Here is a 19,796-nt window from a genome sequence, read left to right as displayed (position 1 = left end):
TGTCGTTCGCCTTTAATAATATCTCATATAAACCTTGGTTTATATGTTTATGTTATGCTTTTGGGAATGATGTTATACAAATAGAAATGGCTTTGCATATAACGTACTGAGGAGCACTGCATGGGCATGCCACATATATATTCTCTATATAGATAAAAGTTTTATTAATTTTATAAAGGAAAGACAAAAAAAATCCTAAAGTTTATCTCCGGTGAATAAGTTCAATGGCGAAAAATGGCCGGAATCCGGCTCTCTTCTTCATCATCTTCGTCGTCATGGCATGGCCTGGAGAGCTGATCGAGACGGTCCATGCTTTGAGAGGATGGTGCAGTTTCAGCTACGAGGTCAAAACTGGAGGTGAAGTTGCTCATGTTGATGAGGCTATTGGAAGCCGAGGAGTTGTTTGAGTACGCTGGCTGCAGCAATCCAATATGTTGTTGCTGTTGCTGCTGCTGCTGCTGCTGCTGCTGTTGCTGGGAGCTTTGGAGGGCATTTGCCATGGCAAATCGACTGTTAATCAGTTGGTTTTGCACCATTGCTAGCTCAGCTTGTAGAGAAGCTACCTGCAAAAAGCATCACCATGATCTTCTATCAACTATAAGCAAATAGAATATGAATTACTTTTAGCAATCATAAAGAATATTTTAGCAAATTTTTGGACAGATTAGCACTATTATACTAAGAAATCATTGGAGCATTCTTTTGGTGTTGATCTTATAGTTGGTAAAGGAAAGTTAAACATTAAGCTAACGATAATTAAAGCACAAATAACTTAATATCTTGCGGTTAATAACTAAATTTTCCTTATAATTTAAGGAAGATCATAATATGATTTTCACTTTTATGACAAAAAACTGTGCAGAGAGCAACTCTGGTCTTGTTTCAATATTAAACTCATATTGCCTAGTCTATATGTAAGCATGAAATTCAATATTTGTGATTATACTTTCTTGCAATGTAAGTAATTCCAAGGTCTTAATAATTATCTCAACAATTAGTGCATGACTTTTTTTGGCTGAAATTCTCTTCCCAAATAAAGAAAAAAAGTAGATTAATTTCATTTATTTAATAATTATGACCTCTAATTTGGTCCAGCATAATGCTAATAGAATGAGAAAAACGTGAAGGCGCAGAGTCCATTGGTTCCTTTTCAAACAGTATGCAACTTAAAAGAAGGTGTAGGTATAGCAAGAAAACAACTTAGCCAACATCATTTTGCAAACTTTTCACTGAAAACAATCATCTTCTCCTGTCTTTTTCCTTGATATTTTTGTTTAAATTCTAAAGATTTAATTGGTTTCCATTGAAAAAACCAAGAGGAAGAAACTAATTAATATGGTAATGCATGTGTAGATTAACCTGTTGTTGTAAAGAAAGTATGGTTGAGACACAACCATAAACCGGGTCCGACAGCCTGGCCTGAGCTTCATACGATATCGTGACCACAGCATCGTGTCTCCGGTTCACCGGAATGTGAAGCAAGAGCTTCGACACGTTACTAGCTCCGAACACCTTGTGCACGGCAGCAAACCTGGCTGCACCCTGGTCTGAGCCAAAGTGGGGTGCAAATATGCACCCACTAATACACTTCCTCCTCAAGAACTTGCATGCCCCACATGGTGCTGCTGGGACTGGGGCAGGTGCCGCCACCACCGGCTCATCAGCCTCTACCGGCATGGTGGCACGCTTGCTGGTGCCCTTCCTACGAGTTTCAGACATGCCATGGCATTGTGGCTCGGCCATTGAGGGATGTTAGTGTTAGGGTTGGGGTTAAAAAGAGAGCGCAAATGAGAAAGGTGGTGAGTTTGGTTGCTTATATGTGAGAAAAAATGTTGAGGACGGCACGTTTGTCTCGTGAATGGGGTTGCCAAGAGAACTGTGGTAAGCTTCCTTTTCTTTCTTTTTCTTTTGTTTTTTTTTTTTCAAATATAAAACACTTTATAATATAAAAACTAAATACAGAAAGAGAGCTGGGGCGTTATGGTTGGTGGAGGGGTAGTAAAATGGGAAGAGGCTGGGTGGTGTGAGGGGCACGTGCAAAGGGAGTGGCTTGTTTGAGATGGGAGTTGGGGCATGGTTAAATTAGTAGTTTAATGAAGGTGTTAGATATGGGGATTATATAAAAATGGTAAAAGAAAGTAATGCGAAGTTTCATTTGTAAGAGTCGAGGAGGGTTGTCTTTATGGGAGGGCACAAGATTTGTGCTGCCCGTGGCGTGTGGGATTAGTAGCTTGCTACCAAACTTGCAAGGATGTCATGCCATGAATGAAGTTCCAAGCTGTGAAGTTTCAGCCTTTAGCCCTTTCTTGTAGTAACGATTTATATAATAGTATCATCTTATTTGCGTTCTTCAGCTTCATTTTCATTACTAGATTTAGTATAATTCTGCTAATACTCGTTACAGAACAAAAAGAAACACTCCCATGTCTGAGCAACACAAAAATGGAACTGAGAATAGTTTTTCCCACTGAACTTGTACCATGCCAAGCCAACCAAGCTACAACAAATGACATCTTTGAACAGACATATTCTAGTTGTATTTGAGAAAAGAAATGAAGAGCAAGAGAGCAGGACAGAGTAGATTTTCTGAGACAATTAACAGTTAACAGATAGAGAAAAAGATCACAAGTTGTTGCTATTCATGTACAATTAGCAAGCTAGGTAATTTATGCTGTCAAAAGGAAGAACTTCAATTTTGAGTACACTGAGGGATTAGAGTTTTGAGTAAAGAATTCTTAAACATTTAAAATTTAAAGTCGCGGTGCTCTCCTTGTACTATCAAAAAGCAAAGGCTCTAGCATGGTTCTCTTGGAAAGACACAACAGAAGATTAGCCCATCAATTGGGCATAGCTATACATTTAGACAATCAATATACCTTTTGTGAACATCACCAGCAATTGTGCAGCAATGCTTTCTATTAATGACAGCTTGGGTGCTTTCAAGTATGTTCTGAAGGTAAAGTTCCAAGACAACAAGAGCTTCCACAGAAACATTTCAAGCCCTTAGGCCTGACTCTAATTTCCCCATAGCTAAAAGTGAGCTCCTCATCTTCATTTATGTCTTCAGAAGCAAAGAAACAAAGACGAGGCAACAAAGCTCCCGAGCTTCTCACAAGTACTGTCGATAGATTACCACCATCACAAGAATGGTTAATGAAGCGAGCAACATTTCCGACTCTCGTGGCATCTATATTAATCCTTAAGCATGCCTTCCCCGATGGAAGATGTTCTCTCACAACTAGAAGAGCAGAAGAAAAGTGACCGCCTGAAGCAAGTTCATCATAGATTTGTTGCCTCCTCCTAGCTTCTTTGGTTGTCAAAAGCTCACCTATGCAAGCAAATTGCAAAGAGAACAGCATTTAAGGACTGATCTCCAGAGATACAAAACATGTACCAGCTGTACAGAACTGAGGAATAACAGACAGCTGTACAGAACTGAGGAACAACAGACACAATTACTTCCATCCAAAATATTTCTCCCAGAAAATTTTTCCAGATAGCTTGTTCTTCTAAATGCTTTGAGGATAATGAATGATGTGCACAAAGAACAAAACTAAAGAGAGATGATGAAGAGGAGGTGAAGAAACAATTATAATTAAAGCCTCAGCATGTTGTCTCCAGTGAGGTTTGCAACAGCTTTCTGAATCACGTAAAAATTCAGCACCATTATTAATTCAGTAACACTAACATGGCTTTCTGTTTAGCAGAGCATAGAAAGATCAAGGTCGTAGAACAGTAAGAACCAGAAAGCAAGAAGGTGCAAACAGCAACAACCAGGAAGCAGAAATGGGGATGATACAAGGCAAACCATCAGCCTGATCAGTAAGAATTGACAACCCCAACTTTGGTAAAGATAGCAAGTTGTTACACATTGGTGACATGAAGCAAAATAGCGTGGGGGAAAAAGGGGGAGAAACAGGAAGCTAGCTGCATTGCTAGAGGAGAATATAATACCATGTAGCCTGCATTATTAATTTGTGATGGTGCTGTCTCTATATTATGTACATACATATATTCAAACTTCAAAATTTCTATGCTTTCTCCAGGTCGTCATATTGTTTTCTTGTAATGTTATAGGATTTCCTGGCAATAAGCCCTCACCAAACTCATGCTTCTATTCTTAAAAACAGAGCCATCTTTTAATAATCATCAATTTACCCAAAACAACACATACAAGTGACCACTCTTCTGCCAAAGCAACTGAATCTTACTGAGAGAAAGATACTAAAACAGTAAATCATCACAACCTTTCGTATTAAAAAATTCATTTTGGGGTAAAAATATATGTAACTGAAGAAAAAAAGAAAGGCTAAACTGTCAAATTAAGTACCTGCATACTCACAGACGAATTGCCCCCTCTGAATCCATTGAGCAGCATATAAGCCCCACCCTTTTCTTATATCTCTCACAATCTTCAACTGAACTCGTATCCCTCTCTGACTCGGCCGATTCCCACACTCCAACCCGCATCGGCAACTCGGTCCACACTCACTCAGTATCCCCATCCACTCGGCCCCCTCCAACTCCATGCACGGACATCCAATCACATTATCTTCAGTCACCTTTAAACACCTCTCACACACGCACGCCGACTCGCCCACCACACTCACCCACATCGAAAAATCAGCCACTCGACTCTGTTGAAAATAAGCACAACCCATTTCAGCATCCGAAGAGCTCGACCCAGAAAGGGCCTGACCTTGCGACGAGTTGGGACCGAGTTGACTCAGTAAGCTGTTGGGTCCCCAAGCTTGACGCTGTAAATAAGGAAAAGAAGGAGAGGGGATGATTTGAGAAGGGGTGTAGATGAAGTAGGCATATGGGTATTGATCGACTGTGTTATGAAACGGGATGGGAAGGTTTTCAAAGGATCTGGAAGCGTCGACGGAGCGGTGGAGAGTGAGGGAACGGGCAAGTTGGTGAAGGGTCTTGCAGGTGAGGGAGATGGTAGCCAGTTCTTGAGGGGTCAGCCATGGAAGGATCAGGACTGCGCATTGAAACAATGGTTGGTTCAAGCCTTGGCTTTCTGGGGCTAGTTCCTTTAGGTGGGATTTTTTGGGCGGTGGCGGCAACATGGAGACCGGCGCGTGATCTGGTTTGGTTTGTTTCGGTTTAGAAAGTTAGAGCTGCTAATTTATGATAAGCGTTTGGGCTAAAAGAAATGACTTCATTTGGATTTGTTGCTTCTACTTAAAAATTATTGATGAAAAAATAATAGATTATAATTTTTGATATATAAGACAAAGTATTGATTAAAATTTTTAAAAAATTTAATACACTTACATTTTTTTAATATAAATTTTTAAATTTTATCTTTTAAAATAATGAATAACATTTGAATACTTATTATTTAAATTTTAAAAATACGTGAAATTACTAAAATTGTATTTTTTGTAATAATACTTAAAACTATTTAAAATAACCATATTTTATAATAATTATGAATTTTGTGATAATATCTAAAACTATTAAAATCAATTATTTTTGCTGCTCAATGTCCATGAACGTTACAAAGAAAAATGGACATTGTGATTTGCTCTAAAGTTCAAATTAAACTAACACCAACATTAAACATAAAGTTCAAAGATAATAACAATCCAGAAAAACCATAAAGTGCTGATAACTAATAACTACTTACCATCGTAATTGCTTTAAATCGCGCCACTAAGCACAAGCTTCACATACACTCTGATATTCATCTGGCATTGACTAGAAGTAATTAATCTTCAACATATCTGTTTTGGGAAGTACTGCATTCCTTCTTACTATACAAGTAGATGTCCCAGTGTTGATGCTCATTTGAGTATGCCTGTCCTAACTAGCTCTGTTACATGATCTTTTACGCTTTCTATTCTTCGCACGAATGTAACAATACCCGTTAACAAAAGCAGGGATCATCAATATTATGTTATACGTCTGTAAGGCGAATGCAATAGCAGCTACGATCATTGCACTTTGTTTTCCAGAATACCCTTTCATTGTATGAACTAACAATATAGCATGTAACGTTAATAAGACAATAATCAGCTGTTAATGCCTCTTAATCATACTACAATTTGCTTTTGCTGTAGATTCTAACCTTTTTTACTATAGCACATAAATCCCAAGAGAAAGCATCTAAATTATATAAGCCACCAGCTAGATGATCAAGTCACATGAAAAAAGAAAAAACTACTTTTCTGTTTATTTTTCTTTTCCATTGGATTAGTCATCCTTTCCCCCTTAACATGCAATAGGAAAATAATAGAACAAAAATTACCATAAACAGATACATATAGCAACAAGTGCTTTTAATACATGAAGAAACATCAAGATTATGTGGTTGAACATGTTTGATTATGGAAAACTGGGTGGTGAAAAGTTGACTTGCTTTCTGAAATTTTTGCATGTACTGAGAATCTACCTTAACCTATCTGAACAAAACCTAATGAAAAGAAATATATCTGAAGCCACTAGCTCATCTGCATTCACTGCCCACATGCACACATTCATATATGAAAAACGAAAATGTATAGGAAGATAAGCCTTCTTCATGCCAGAATTACTTGCTTTTCGGCTAACATGATTATCCTGTTAATCTGTTACAAGTTACAACCACCTGTTTTCTCATAATTGTCATGGTAAGCACAGATGAATTTGCATCATTTTTGACCACTCAATTTTAAATATCAACAGCGAAAAGCTACAAGAACAAATGTGAAACCCTAAACCCAATTCCTGTCTAATTACAAATTGATTTGAGTTTCAGAATCAAGAAAGAAAGATTTATTGAATAACAATTAGTACAAAAACTGTGTAATGCATAAGAAGAAGAAGATGGCGAGAATCTGGTGAGATTTAACCGATGAGAAGAGGCAGCAATAAGCTACAGCAGCTAGAGCTTCCGAGGGCGGTGAGAAGAAGGGTCGGGTAAAAGGGCAACTACCTTTCCATTTTAATGGGGAAGTTACTTTCCCTTGGTAAGGCAACATTCCCTGCGATGTTAAATGTTGCCTACCAAACGTGGCAATCCCATTTCCAGCAATGTTACCCAATATTTGCCGCTTTAAATAAGGAAAATGGTTACAATAGAATTTGTTGTTTCAGCCTCAATTTTCTTTTCCTTCAAAAACTTGCTATTGAATTTGCATTGTTGCTTATGATTATGAACGATCCTTCAAACGAATCAATGACGATGCCAATCAATTATCAAGCATTCATATTTAATAGACAACAATTATCAAGAAAGAGGACGAAAGAAATCCTGTTGAGGACATGTTACAACAATTTAAAGGTTTAAAACTCCAATGAATCTGGAACCAAAAATTATGAACAATGAAGAGAAAATGATGAACAAGGCAACCAAAAAAGGCAAAACAATAAGGAGAAGGATGTACAAGAACAGAAACAAATTGAAAACATGACTTGCTTTGGCTATCATTTGAATTTCATATGGCTTTATATCAAAATTGGCTTTACTCTAATTTCTTTCTCAATATCCTACATAATAGTAATATATATCAAAATGTGTTTACAAGGCCTATACCTAGCTCTTCAGCTAGCTCATCCCATACAGGAAGCAGCGTCAACGCAACAAGGAAAATAGCTACTGTAACTGCCGTTTTCCTCCACATTCCAACCTCAGTTACATCATTTAAGCAGGATTTTTCTGGAGTCCTCTGAGCGTTTGTGATTGAAGTAAAATGATCAGAAAGATGATATTTGATTATACTTTTTATATCCTTTTACTAAGTTTTGATTGGCATACCTGACATATCAGCACATAGAGCCCCCAAGGAAGTGATAAAGGCCCTCCAATCTGCAAATAAGATAGAAGAGAGTAGCTGCATCATACAAAAGATAGAGGTAATTGGTTATAATGCACGGTCCAGGATGACTTTAACTAGGAGGGGCATACCACTCCTAATCCAAGCAGTGTGTAAGTTGTCAGACCAAACCCAACCACTGCACCCTTTCCGAAAGCACCCTGAAAAAAATGTGACTATCATAAATCTTGGACATAGAATGAGATAATTACAGCTAATTCATGCATGATCAAATTAAAGTTGCCATATCTCAATTTGTTTATAACACTTGGAGCGTAAATAACAGTCTAATTAGAAAACCTATACATGTCAGAACAATATGCATATTAGCAATTGGCCTTTATGACAGATAATAGAAATACTCAACTATTAGAACATTAAAAGAAAAGAAAGAGTTGTTGACATACATTTTCCCTTTAGGCTATGAAAGGATAATTTCTTTATATAAGTGGTAGGAGGCTCACCTCCCCATTAATTACATATTTTACTTCCCCTGTTTCTTATACTTCCATCTAAATTTCCTCTATCCCTATCCCTGATTTCACCCTATTATCTATATTCTCTCCACCAACCTACCCTGGCAATGGTAGGATTATCCCAAGATATCATCAAAGCTTGAGGATGCACAGAAGGGAAAAGGCTAATGACTTGAAGATGCTAATTTTTCAGTTCTCTCTTATCAGTATGATGCAAAAGTAAGGGAGAAAAAAGAATAATAATTCTGCAGCTCTAAGATAGAGAGAATAAGGTACCTGCACAGCCCTTCCACCATCAAGACATCCCACAGGAAGCATATTAAAAGCTGTTGTGGTTAAGCCACACCTGCAATGATAACTTGTATGGTAAGCATATCAAGAAAATCCAGACTAAGATTGAAGGTAAGAAGATAATCAGGAATTAAACCCTACCATCCTGCAATCACAAGAGGATGAATTGATACTGTTGCAGCATGCATTGCCCTACACATCGACAATATAATTTGTCCATTAAATATTTTCATCACAAAATAAGATCTCAATGACCTCACATGCTACATCTTTTAGATTCATCCAAGAAGAAAAGTAGGAAACAACATCATTGGCTCCTTGGATTTCATCAAAGCTCATGCACTTAAAGCTGTTGAAGCAAAAGGACATACGCATAACCAAGAGTCACCCTACTGATGAGCCCAAGAAGCAACGAACCCTGAAACAGCATGCTAGGAACCTGCACCAAGTCCCCAGCAGCATCTGGATTTGATGAAAGCAGCAGACCAACAGCAAACATGGAAAAGGACAATGCAGCACCAGCAAATGGGCCCGCAAGGGAAATATCAACTTTTGTACTCCGATCAGGAAGAATAGATTTGAACTGCAGGAAGTAAGAGTTAATGAACACTTTCAGAGATAGCACTTGAAAAGATAAAATATTTCAATTGGATATTCCTCATTCCTTGTATCAAGTCAAGCCAAGAAAACAGATATAGAGAGCTTGAGCCGAAAATAACTGAAGAAAAGATCAAAGAAAATATTTGACAGTCAAGAATATAATATTTATGCTGTGCCAGAAATGTAAACAAGATATTATATTTCAGAAAACAAAGACAAGGTCATTTTGACTCTAAGGAGGAGAAGAGGGGGTAAGAGGGACAGAGACAAGAATGAAGTGTGTTGAGAGAGAGATATTTTGAATCATCAAAAGATGAATCTCAAGACAATATGCTTAACTTAAGAAACCATAACAACTACACATCTATCACTACTGATCATATAAGGACAGTTTACACCACATGAAACAAAGGTTTCAAGTTAGTGGGACATGGGAATAATGAATTTCTTGCTCAATTCTCAATGTAGGCCATACAGCTACAAATTAAGTTTGTGCATCTTGTGGCTTGAGTATCCTATGTATAAAAGGAAGGCAACCATCAGATGTTTGAGAAAGTGCACCTTGTCAAGACAGAAAATATTTAAAGTTAATCAGACATAGCATTCTACCTTGAGTTGCCATACAGGAAATAAGTCACACTCACCTGAGTAATTGCTCCGAAACTTCCAAGAGTAATGTTTGGAATGAAGAAAGGAATGCTTAGTTTTACTTTCTTTGGAAAAGCAGCCAGAAAGTGCCCCACTTCCTGCAGGCAACAAAATTCATGAAATAGAAAAGGCAAACATAAGTGCATTGTAAAAGCTAAAATAGATCAAGTTTGGTGATGTTACATATAGGCATACAATTTTTAAAAAATATATCAGACATGAAACTGATTAATAATTGACAAATTGCAAATCTAAAACTGGAAAGGGAAACTGGCTCAGGAAACCATCAAAAAGCATGGATAAACGTACATGAAATAAAAGAACCCCCAAAACACCATATGCTAGGGGCAATGCTGACTCCACAAATGGGTATAGTAGCTCCATATCTGGTGGTTCAACAGCATTTGGATCTGTAAAGTATTTCACAATCTCTGGAGGAAGTCGGTTTATCTGTAAAGTAGATTGCACACTATCAATATCTGATATTCAGATTGACAAAGATGGTATATCCAGAAAAATGCAGAAATTATAGCTTCTTCTATCTTCTATAGATCAATGCATCAATGTCAAAGTGTTTCCACGAAAATAAAATACCTGAGATGCAAAACCTAACTCCACACTGGAACCTATAGTCAGGAGGAACAGCAAAAGAGCTATCACATATTGCCAAAGGGTAGTTGGCCCAGGTTCAGAAACCTCTTTCCTCAACAAACCAAAGCTAACACGTGGCCCACCACGTGGGTCTGGAGCTTCTGAATCAGGCTCCTCAACCATGTAAAGATTGTATTTATCACCCATAATCTCAGCCAACTGAGTCTGGAGTTTGGTAAACACATCTTCTCTTTTTCCTCTTAAATTTCCCAGAAAAAGGACGCCCTCACCAAGGTCTCCAAATGACTCTTCTTTAGTTACCCAAAATGTCGAATAGCCAAAAAGCTTGTCCTTAATCAGCTTTACATCAGAAGGGTCAACTTTCTCAGGTCCAAGAAGCTCCATCAATTTAAAAGAATCAATTTGGAAATCATTGTAGGCTGATCCAAGAGGAGCTATATTTGGTGGCTGAAAAAAGGAAAGCATTGATATATTAGAATCATAAATGTCATTGCATATATTACAAACACGCACTATCCTCACAAACATTCACTCTCTTCACTCATCTCATTATTTTGTACAAAATTTAGCCATATATATTCATTCATATTAAAGTAAGCTTTACTTGGTTGGTACTGACTTGTTATTACTTGCTTTTTAAAATTAATTTTTTGCTTCCTAAAAGTTGTTGATAAGAATCAATTAAACATGAATAGATGACAAAGACGCAGCACCAATTCTAACATAATTGTTCTATGTAACAGTAAAATCAGACATTTTTTTTGCCATGATAATTTAATTTTTATATGAACATTTCTCTCCTTTTCTTTCTTTTTCCTAAAACAATTTTTTGCATTTATTTTTTCACTAATTTTCTCTCAAAATGGCAACTAAATTTATGCCTTTAAAATTTAACTATTAAAATATCACTAATAAATGCAACAATAAAAAAGAAGCAAAACACCGTACCCTTGAGGAAACAGACGGAGGCGGGTCATTGCCGATGCTCCTCTCCTCCTGTGCTGTTTCTCCGGGCGGCGACGCCGTCGTGACGATGGATTCTTTGGATGAAGAAGTATTATTCTCCTTAATGTCTCCATCATTATTCGTGTAATCACCGTCATCATTATTGCCGGCGCTAAAACACCTGATTTTGAAAAACTTTTCCCGTGAAACTTCCTTGGAAATTATTCCTGTAAATAAAAGACACAAATTTTTCCTCTTCACTTTCCTCGACTCGAAAACCTCGACGCGAACTCTTTCGCGGAAGATTGAACAGGAACGGGAGCGGAAATTCACCGCGCTAAAACTACAGCTCGTGAGAGTTCCCATTCAATCAAAAACCTCCAAGCAAGTTACTTATTAAAAAATGAAAAATGAAAAACAAAGAGGTTCGAATTTTTTTATTTTTTCTGGGTTTTTGCTGGGTTTTGAACAGAGAGGTGAGCTCAAAGTTTTATCTTCTTCGTCGCTGGATATACAATAAGAAATATCTTTTGGTGCTCTTTTGTTTTTTGTTTCCTTAATTGGATTTTGATCTTTGCTAGTTTGACGGCTCGTCCTAGTTTATTTTTCCACGTGAATTTGTGGGTCCTGGTTAATTTATCCAATTGCAGGATTTTTTTTCTTTAGTTACACGTCAATTACATTTTAGATGCAATGTTGATTAATTCCTAATAAAGAATTAATGAAATTTGGTAGATTTAAATCCGCTATATTTTTAATTTCCATTAGATAATGAATATTTGGCTAATGTAGAATTCAAAATTTAAATCCCTTTCTTTTAATAAAAGAATTACTGAAATTTGAAAATTAATGATAACTCTTAAAAAGGTAAAATATTCTCCTATTTTTAAATTTTAATTAAAATTTTAAACAAATTTATTAATTTTAAAAATAAATATTTTATGTTAATAAAGATTATGAAAATATTAAAATATTTAGTTTTTATTAATTTAAAAAATTAATTTTTTGAAAAAAAAAATGCAAAGAGCACCCGGAAGGGGAGCACTGGTTGATGCTTAGTGTTCCCTTCTCTTCGGAGGCATTTATTTTTTAAAATTAATAAAAATTATATAATAGTAATTTTTAAAATTAATACAGAATAAAATTATTATTTTAATAGTATTAAGTAATTAAATTAATAAAAACATTAACAGTTGATTAATAACTAGATACAGCGAAAGATATTTTTTTGAGGTGTAATGTTCATTTCGAAAACCAATAAATTCATTTAGAATTTCGATTAAAACATAAAAAGTGAAGTTATTTTACTTTTTTAGAAACAATGTAATTGTGTAGTTTCCTGATTCTCATTTTGTAAAAATACTATATATAATACATAATATTTTAAAAAAATTAAATTATTTAAAAATTTTAAATAAATTTTTATTCTTTTATTACATTCAATCAAGTTATTATTTTTTTATTTTAAACTAAATAAGTTTTTATAATTAATAGTTGAATAAATATTATTAGTCAAAATAATATTTATATTTTTATGTCATATAACATATTGACATGTTTCAATAAATAATGATATGATATAATGATATGTCCATATTACATTTTCATTTTTTATATCAACATAAAATGACAAATGATATGTTTTTACTACTGAATGTTAATTAATCATAATCACAACACTTATTTGTTACAAAATAAAAATATAAAGATTTTTTTTTTTAATTTGAGGAAGGGGGATTTGAACTTTGCTCACTAAGTAAGAGGATTATATCAACTAATCAGCCAAATGCTCAAATGCATATATAAAAACTTGATTGAAAGTGGTATAATAATAAGAGTGTATAACAAATAAAAAACCTTTAAATGAAAATTCAAATAAACTTTTTTTTTTATTATGTTCAATTGAATCCCTATAGTTTTATTTTTCAAACCAAATTACAAATAAATCATTATACTTTTATTGAGTTAATTAAGCTCTTATGATTAATTATTGATTTAATCAAAATGTCATATGGTATACTCACAAGTCATAATTGATAATAATGTATCATACTAATGTGACATTATATCATGATCATATAATATTTTCACTATTCATGTTAATGTTACATCATTGTTATGTAAATATAAAATGACAAGTGACATTTTGACTAATGATAATTAGTAAATCATTAGCTATTAGAGTTTATTTAACCAACAATAAAAATATAATTACTTGATTAAATACAATGAAAAGGTAAGAACTTGTTTAAATTGTCTTAAATAGTTTAGAGATTTTTCGAGCATTAATCCTAACAAAAATTGATTTAAATTTTTTAATAGATGAATAACCTCATAAAGTATTACTTATATATTTAAATTACATTAATTATAAGCTAAAACCATTTCAAGTCCATTAAGAGGAATCAACCAATTCAAATTTGTGCATCTGAAGAATAGCTCACTTATTCTTTCCTTTTATGTTTTCAAAACTGAAACACATATTGAAATTTGAATCTAATTTTAATAATTGATCAAATTCATAATATATTATTATTTTTGTTGGAATCTACATTATTTATCATTTTGTTAATAATTAGTTATAAGCTGCTACCTTTTCTCTCTCTCTCTATATATATATATAACCTTTTATGCTACTAGGATTTTTTGTTAATTTATCAATAGGTCAAGGGAAGGGTTTACATATGTCATATGTGTTTGAAGAATGTTGAAATATTACATTAGTGCATAAACCCTAACTTTATTACTACTTGAATTTAGTAATTGCCTCCTCTTTTGATTGTTAATGAATCTTTATACTACTATCTTATGGTGTTGTAACATAACTTCAAGTTTGCTAGATTTGTAGACTGTAAAATTTAATGCAACTTTGTTTGATTTGGAACTTTCTATGCAATTTGTTTTATTTTATTACCTGAAACATAATTACTGGTTATTGTTGGTATGTAGTTGTAAAAACTAAATAAATTTCTATACAAAAAGTGAATAATTATTTAATCACGTGTATAATTTATGTCTTAACATCAGTGTTTAGTAATGTTAAATTACGCTACGCGGACGTGACACGTAGATAAAGTTGGCATTAAACAAAGCGCGCTTTCCTCTTAAGGTTCATTTTCGCCTTCTTTTTCAATCGACCTTTTGCCTTTTTCATTTAACTCAGAGAGAAGAGAGGCGGAGGAGGGGCTGAGAGTGACGATGGTGGCCTTCTCTTCTCCTCTTCTCCTCTTCTTCTTCTTCTTCTTATTCTCTCTCTTATTTATCGCACGGGCTTCTCACGTGGCCACCTACTTCAAAGGTATCTTTCTTTTTATTCGTTTTTTTATTTTTCATTTTCCTCATGGGATTCCAATCTTTAGATAGTAGCATGCTGTTTGGTTGCTGATTAAATGATGGAAAAGGAAAAAGGGTTTAGCGAATTTTGTTTTGGGTTTTTTTCTTTAATTTTCGAAACAGTTTTATCTTTCAAACGTTCTGTTCTTCATTGCTTGTTTTGAAATTCTGAATCGTAATGATTCAATTTGTTTGGTTCCCGAGAAAATACACGAAACCAGAAGAAAACCAAGAGTTTGGGTTTTGATAAATGAAAACCCTCTTTGAGTACTTATCTATACTATTCTTTGGCTTCTGAGAAAAGTGACTTAAATTTGTCATTTCTTATCGGTGAGAATCACTTTCCCACAGGTTTCTTTAGGCCTTCCTAGAAAGATGATAGCTTTAATATAAATAAATTACTAAGGTTAGACATGTCACATGTGGGATTCTGTTTACTTCGGTTGGAAGGGCTTATAGGTATGGGAGGATTCTAGTACTATTTCAATAAATGTTTGGATTGAATGATGAGCGGATGCTTTGTAATTAATTTAATTAAAAAACTGAACCCTATCAATGTTCTTATAGTTCTGTCATGTAGACAATGTATAAAGCGATTTGAGAGCGGGGAATGGGGATATGTCAGTTGGTCGATGGCAATTTATAATGTATGGCTATGGGCCATGTGTTTTGGTTTTCTTGCACTCTTGCTGTGTGTGTTTTTGTTGTCTTGCACTCTTGCTGTGCTTGTTTGTGTGGTTTCACCTATCATGGGTTTTAAATTTCAGGCATCGACTTGGCAAGTCCAGCCCTAGATGTCACCCCAACGCCCCTTTCTGGGCATTCATCTGTTCGTGGTTCCAAAGATGTTTTGTTATGTGATCGAGTTCAAGTTTCTGGTCACTCAAGGTTAAAACTCGGGAGTTATGCCAGTTGTTTTCGGGTTACTTTGGCTCCATCTGTCTTAATACCAGAACGATTACACAGCAAAATACAAGTTTGCTTTCATCAGTAAGTCTTGACTCTCAATCTATTGTTTTATCAGCTTTCTGCTTCTCCTGCATCCGTCTTTTTTCCTATTCGCCACACATGTACAAAAGACACCTAGGCGATGCATGAGCATATTTCAAAAGTTTGTTGTGACTTTTTGGGCCTGACTGACAAAGTCTTGCAGGAATGCTTCACTTGGATTATGCAAGTGTGAGAATAATGATTGGAAGGCAGTGCAAAAGGGGATATGGCACACTGTCATGTCACCTTATGATGATCGATATATTGATGTGAAGTTTATTGGCGAAGTGTCTGGCTCTGTCACGGTTGCTGTTGAAGAAGGTATAAATCTTTTTATTTGCCTTTCTTTAAAAGAATATATATTTCTTTTGATGGCGATTGTTAGTTATTTGAAATTGTAACTTTAGTTTTAACCTTAATTCTTTACTGTTTTTGCAGACTTTCAGCAATGGCGGATTCTTTTTCTAGCTTTGGGATTCGTGTTGTTGCTATTGGCACCATTTGTCAGCAGTTGGGTTCCTTTTTACTACAGCAGTTCAATGGCTATTGGCATTTTTCTTGTCATTATAATCCTTCTCTTTCAGGTATATTGGCTTTCTTCCACAATTACCTTATGCTTTTGTTGCTTTTTAACTAAATCTTCCTTCTTGCTTTGACTTATTTTTCTTAAATCTCAATGCTATCATAGAATATATTTTTTGAAATTTGAAGTACTTTGTCTTACTCTGTTGGTTGCAAGAAGCTACTGATTTTAATTCCATGAATTTTAAAGAATATGGATCTATATCATTGTTCCAGTGCCGGGCAACTTTATAGCTGCAACTATAAGTTTACTTCCTTAATTAGAGCTCATTAATTGAATTGCTTGAATATCAACTTTTATGCTTCCTCATCAGATACTCATTGATTGACAAACTATGGTTGGATGACCTTGCAACTACTAGTTATGGATTTCCATAAATATTTACCACTTCTAATTTACGCCAATGCCTTTACTGTCTTAGCTTCAGCTTTTCACTGTGTGTATGATTTTCATTTTACCAAGCAGGGAATGAAATTGCTGCCAACAGGAAGGAAAAATATCTTCTATCTCACTCTATATGTACCAATGGTGAGTCTTTCTTTTCATTAATTAATTAATTAATTAATATATCATCTACTTTGTGCGGCCAATAAGCTTACTGTTTTGTTCATATTTCAGCTTGGAGCTGGATCTTTTCTTTTACATCAATTGTCTGCATTGGTAAATTCAATCCTTGTCAATTTTGGGCTGAGTGAAGAGATGCATAACCCGGTAAGTCATTAAATACATCTGAATCAGTTCTTCATCCTTCCCCCTCATTGGAGTTCAGTTTTTCGCTACAAGATGTTAAATATGGCTCCCTCCCTTTATTGTCCGCAAAAAAAAAAATGGAGAAAGAAATAACTTTATTATTTATGGGCATGTGATTCTTATTCTCTAATAATTTGTTTGTGGTTAATTTGTTCTTTTTTCCTTCAAAAAGATGGTGGTATTTCAACTTGAACTGAGTAATTCTTTCTGCTTATTTTGGTTACAGGTTGCTATATTTGTATTGGTTGGAATTATCCTTTCAGGAGCTGCTTTGGGTTACTGGATTGTAAGGAAATTCGTGATCTCAAAAGATGGAAGTGTTGATGTTGGTGTTGCCCAGTTTGTAAAATGGGCCATGCGCATCCTTGCAACTACTTTTATTTTCCAGGTACGCTTCTGCTACTAGTGGTGGCTGTATTAGTTGATGTGCAATCTAGGCTATGTAGGAAGTTTTCTCCTTTTTGCTCGGGACTTCCATTAAAGCAGAAGGTTGCTTCTGAAAAGACCTATAAGAGGGTTGGCGATAATTATGTCAAATACAGTAGATTGTTGGTAATAACCAAGCAATTGCTCAAGGAAGGATAAATTGATTGACTGATCCCCCTTTGAAAATCTTTCCTTTAATAGTAACTAAAAAATTATAATTAGATTGTTGATTAGCTGGTTTTAGGTTTCAGGTTGGAAACTTGATTTTGAGATGGACCTGGCATTATGTGCCTCTATGACTTAGCCTTGGCTGCTTAAATGTGTTAGGTGTTTGTCATGGGCTCCTTTTTACTAGATCTGCTCAGCCATTCTTCACCTGCCCTGACATCCAAAGTAAATGCGCTTGCATGCCATCTGCTGGTTTAGCTGTGTCTGTTATATAGATAAATAATATCCCTTAAGAGGGAAGGGTCATCGATGTTTAAACTGTTACTGATGCAAAGTAGTCCTTTATACAAAAGTTATTATTGGCTGATTGTATTTGTGAAGCTGCAGAAGAGAACAGCATTAGTATCTTCAGTCTGAGGTGTAGTGGTATCTTATGCTTCTTTTTTCTTGTCTTGCACTCTTCTTATACTCTTTCCAGAGCACTCTTGACACTCAGCTGGCAATGGTGGCAGTGGCTTCTTGTTCTGCAATCTGTTATCTTATCACTTCAGCAAAAAGGAATGGCCATATGTAAGTTAAACATAGCACCTTCAGTTCCTTTTTTATATTTTTCCATGTATATGTATCTGCTGGAAGACCAATGATTTTGTTAGTCTATGCTGTTAATGTCTTTGCTGTGCAGTATCAGTATCATGTTGAGTTTGTTCATTTCAATTAATAGTTGTACCAATATTTTAAGACTGCCCCTGAGTTCGTTTGGATCTCCTTCGATACATTCACATGTTGGGTGGTGCACTACATAAGCATTCCCCCTTTTTTTTTTTTTTGAAATGCACTTAAGCAGTTGCTTTATTTAGATAACCATGATTAACTCAACGTCTGTAAGGTTTTGAAATGTGATAGCATCACACTGTCTAATTGACTGTTAAATTCAACAAATGGTGGTAAATCTCAGTTTTCATTCATAACCATGATTTATTTGAATAATGAATTTTGATTATGCAGGCACCAACCACGTTCAGGGCACGAGAGTCCTTGGCTGCACCGGTCGAGGCAGGGAACAATAAAGCATGGTCGTGCTGAATTTTTTAGTAGGAGTCCAAGAATGGATTCTAATAGGAAGGGGTGGAATAGTCCAAAGACTCCACCTGTATGGAGTAACTCTCCTGTAAAAGGTAGTTTATACTAGCACATTTTTTGTGGAGCAGCACTTATTTTTCTTTCATGTTTTGATTAATATTATTGATTTGACTGACTTGTTTCCTTTTAATGTTGCAGGTGTGATTTCATCACCTCTTGGTGAAGCTGCTATAGATCACCAAGATTACTATTCAACGTTTCACAAGACGCAATATCGAAAGAAATTCACAAAGCAAGAATGGGAGGATTTCAGTCGGGAATCGACCCGGCATGCATTGGCACAGTTGGCAGCATCGCCAGAATTCACTGATTGGATGACTGAGCATGCTGGCAGGATAAAACTCCTTCCATGTGATAGTTCAGATGAATCAGTGGGGAGCAAGACAAGTTCTAAAGACGAGGACGATGAAGGAAGCTACAGTCGATTCAGATTCTTCAGTTGGTAGCAGCTGAGTAGAAAACGATGTTAACTATTGAACCACTAATGTAAAGTTATCTTAGGAAATTAAAGGGCAACAAAGTACTGTAGGGAATGTTTTAGGAATGATGACTGTTTCTGTTGCACCATGTTGATATTCTGAAAATTTTTCTAACAACATGACGGCGGTAGAAATCCTTGTATGAGTTAAGATTAATTTCTGCATAATGTACAGGAGCTGCAGAAAAAAGAGCTAGTTTGTTTCATTGATTAATTAATTGCAACTGGAATTTGATCTTCGGCTGCTGTTTTGCAAAATTTCTGGAGCTTCACAAGGTCTATCCTATGCCTGAAAGTACAAGATACTGGTACATGTGAAATCCTGAAAACAAAAGGGGCAAAATTCAAACTAATGGGAAAAGTCTACTTCTTAGGAAATGGGAAAAAGAAATGAACTGAACACATAATTGTTCTTTCATTCTTCTGCTACATATGTGCATCTATACCATTAAGGTTGTGATTAATCTTTTTATCTGAGGCTTTGATTCCATGTTTAGTCATAGGAGGGTGTTTTCAGTTTTTTCTTATCTCACTTTCTTGTCTCGTAATAT

At 35.2% G+C, this 19,796-nt stretch overlaps 4 protein-coding genes across 5 annotated transcripts; 1 reads left to right on the top strand and 3 right to left on the bottom strand.

The window, feature by feature from the left end:
• Positions 1 to 202: 202 nt before the first annotated feature.
• Positions 203 to 1,836, bottom strand: LBD20 (LOB domain-containing protein 20). The gene is given in 3 exon segments (XM_021426450.2): positions 203 to 232; positions 234 to 563; positions 1,360 to 1,836. Coding segments are annotated over 3 exon segments (744 nt in total). The 5' UTR covers positions 1,744 to 1,836.
• Positions 1,837 to 2,495: 659 nt separating this feature from the next.
• On the bottom strand, positions 2,496 to 5,144 carry SDG20 (SET domain protein 20). Its single transcript, XM_021426449.2, has 2 exons — positions 4,331 to 5,144; positions 2,496 to 3,328 (listed from the first exon to the last, which is right to left on the bottom strand). Exons 1-2 carry the CDS (start codon positions 5,073 to 5,075, stop codon positions 2,940 to 2,942), a joined length of 1,134 nt encoding a protein of 377 aa, XP_021282124.1. The 5' UTR covers positions 5,076 to 5,144; the 3' UTR covers positions 2,496 to 2,939.
• Positions 5,145 to 6,642: 1,498 nt separating this feature from the next.
• EGY1 (Peptidase M50 family protein) lies at positions 6,643 to 11,946 on the bottom strand. Of its 2 annotated transcripts, XM_021426550.2 has the most exons (11): positions 11,381 to 11,946; positions 10,415 to 10,879; positions 10,130 to 10,270; positions 9,817 to 9,918; positions 8,944 to 9,155; positions 8,714 to 8,764; positions 8,558 to 8,627; positions 7,898 to 7,966; positions 7,748 to 7,798; positions 7,526 to 7,658; positions 6,643 to 7,154 (listed from the first exon to the last, which is right to left on the bottom strand). In XM_021426550.2, the coding sequence occupies exons 1-11, from the start codon at positions 11,741 to 11,743 to the stop codon at positions 7,105 to 7,107; spliced, it is 1,707 nt and encodes a 568-aa protein (XP_021282225.1). In that variant the 5' UTR covers positions 11,744 to 11,946; the 3' UTR covers positions 6,643 to 7,104. The 2 variants fall into 2 exon arrangements, with proteins under 2 accessions (XP_021282225.1, XP_021282226.1); XM_021426551.2 differs by lacking the exon at positions 6,643 to 7,154 and having other exon boundaries at positions 7,182 to 7,658; positions 11,381 to 11,945.
• A 2,549-nt stretch (positions 11,947 to 14,495) lies between these two features.
• Positions 14,496 to 19,503, top strand: LOC110415991 (guanosine-3',5'-bis (diphosphate) 3'-pyrophosphohydrolase, putative (DUF2215)). Its single transcript, XM_021427806.2, has 10 exons — positions 14,496 to 14,675; positions 15,478 to 15,700; positions 15,864 to 16,021; positions 16,139 to 16,284; positions 16,749 to 16,811; positions 16,902 to 16,994; positions 17,260 to 17,421; positions 18,106 to 18,197; positions 18,633 to 18,802; positions 18,906 to 19,503. The coding sequence occupies exons 1-10, from the start codon at positions 14,576 to 14,578 to the stop codon at positions 19,211 to 19,213; spliced, it is 1,515 nt and encodes a 504-aa protein (XP_021283481.1). The 5' UTR covers positions 14,496 to 14,575; the 3' UTR covers positions 19,214 to 19,503.
• The last annotated feature ends 293 nt before the right edge of the window (positions 19,504 to 19,796 follow it).

The sequence above is a fragment of the Theobroma umbraticum genome, unplaced genomic scaffold (assembly GCF_002168275.2).
Source record: "Theobroma umbraticum cultivar Fairchild unplaced genomic scaffold, ASM216827v3 scaffold_147.0, whole genome shotgun sequence".
Lineage (NCBI taxonomy): Eukaryota > Viridiplantae > Streptophyta > Magnoliopsida > Malvales > Malvaceae > Theobroma > Theobroma umbraticum.
Note: the sequence above shows the minus strand (reverse complement) of the source record. Positions and strands in the feature narration are given on the sequence as shown.

Excerpts from the sequence above, each read along its gene's own strand:
- SDG20 (XM_021426449.2), bottom strand. The coding sequence starts at position 5,075 with ATGTTGCCGCCACCGCCCAAAAAATCCCACCTAAAGGAACTAGCCCCA. Across the intron at positions 3,329-4,330 it reads ATTCGTCTGTGAGTATGCAG|GTGAGCTTTTGACAACCAAA; the intron begins GTACTTAATTTG and ends TTGCTTGCATAG.
- EGY1 (XM_021426550.2), bottom strand. The coding sequence starts at position 11,743 with ATGGGAACTCTCACGAGCTGTAGTTTTAGCGCGGTGAATTTCCGCTCC. Across the intron at positions 10,271-10,414 it reads AGTTAGGTTTTGCATCTCAG|ATAAACCGACTTCCTCCAGA; the intron begins GTATTTTATTTT and ends TCTACTTTACAG. Across the intron at positions 9,919-10,129 it reads TGGGGGTTCTTTTATTTCAT|GAAGTGGGGCACTTTCTGGC; the intron begins GTACGTTTATCC and ends TGTTGCCTGCAG.
- LOC110415991 (XM_021427806.2), top strand. The coding sequence starts at position 14,576 with ATGGTGGCCTTCTCTTCTCCTCTTCTCCTCTTCTTCTTCTTCTTCTTA. Across the intron at positions 15,701-15,863 it reads ATACAAGTTTGCTTTCATCA|GAATGCTTCACTTGGATTAT; the intron begins GTAAGTCTTGAC and ends AAAGTCTTGCAG. Across the intron at positions 18,803-18,905 it reads GAGTAACTCTCCTGTAAAAG|GTGTGATTTCATCACCTCTT; the intron begins GTAGTTTATACT and ends TTAATGTTGCAG.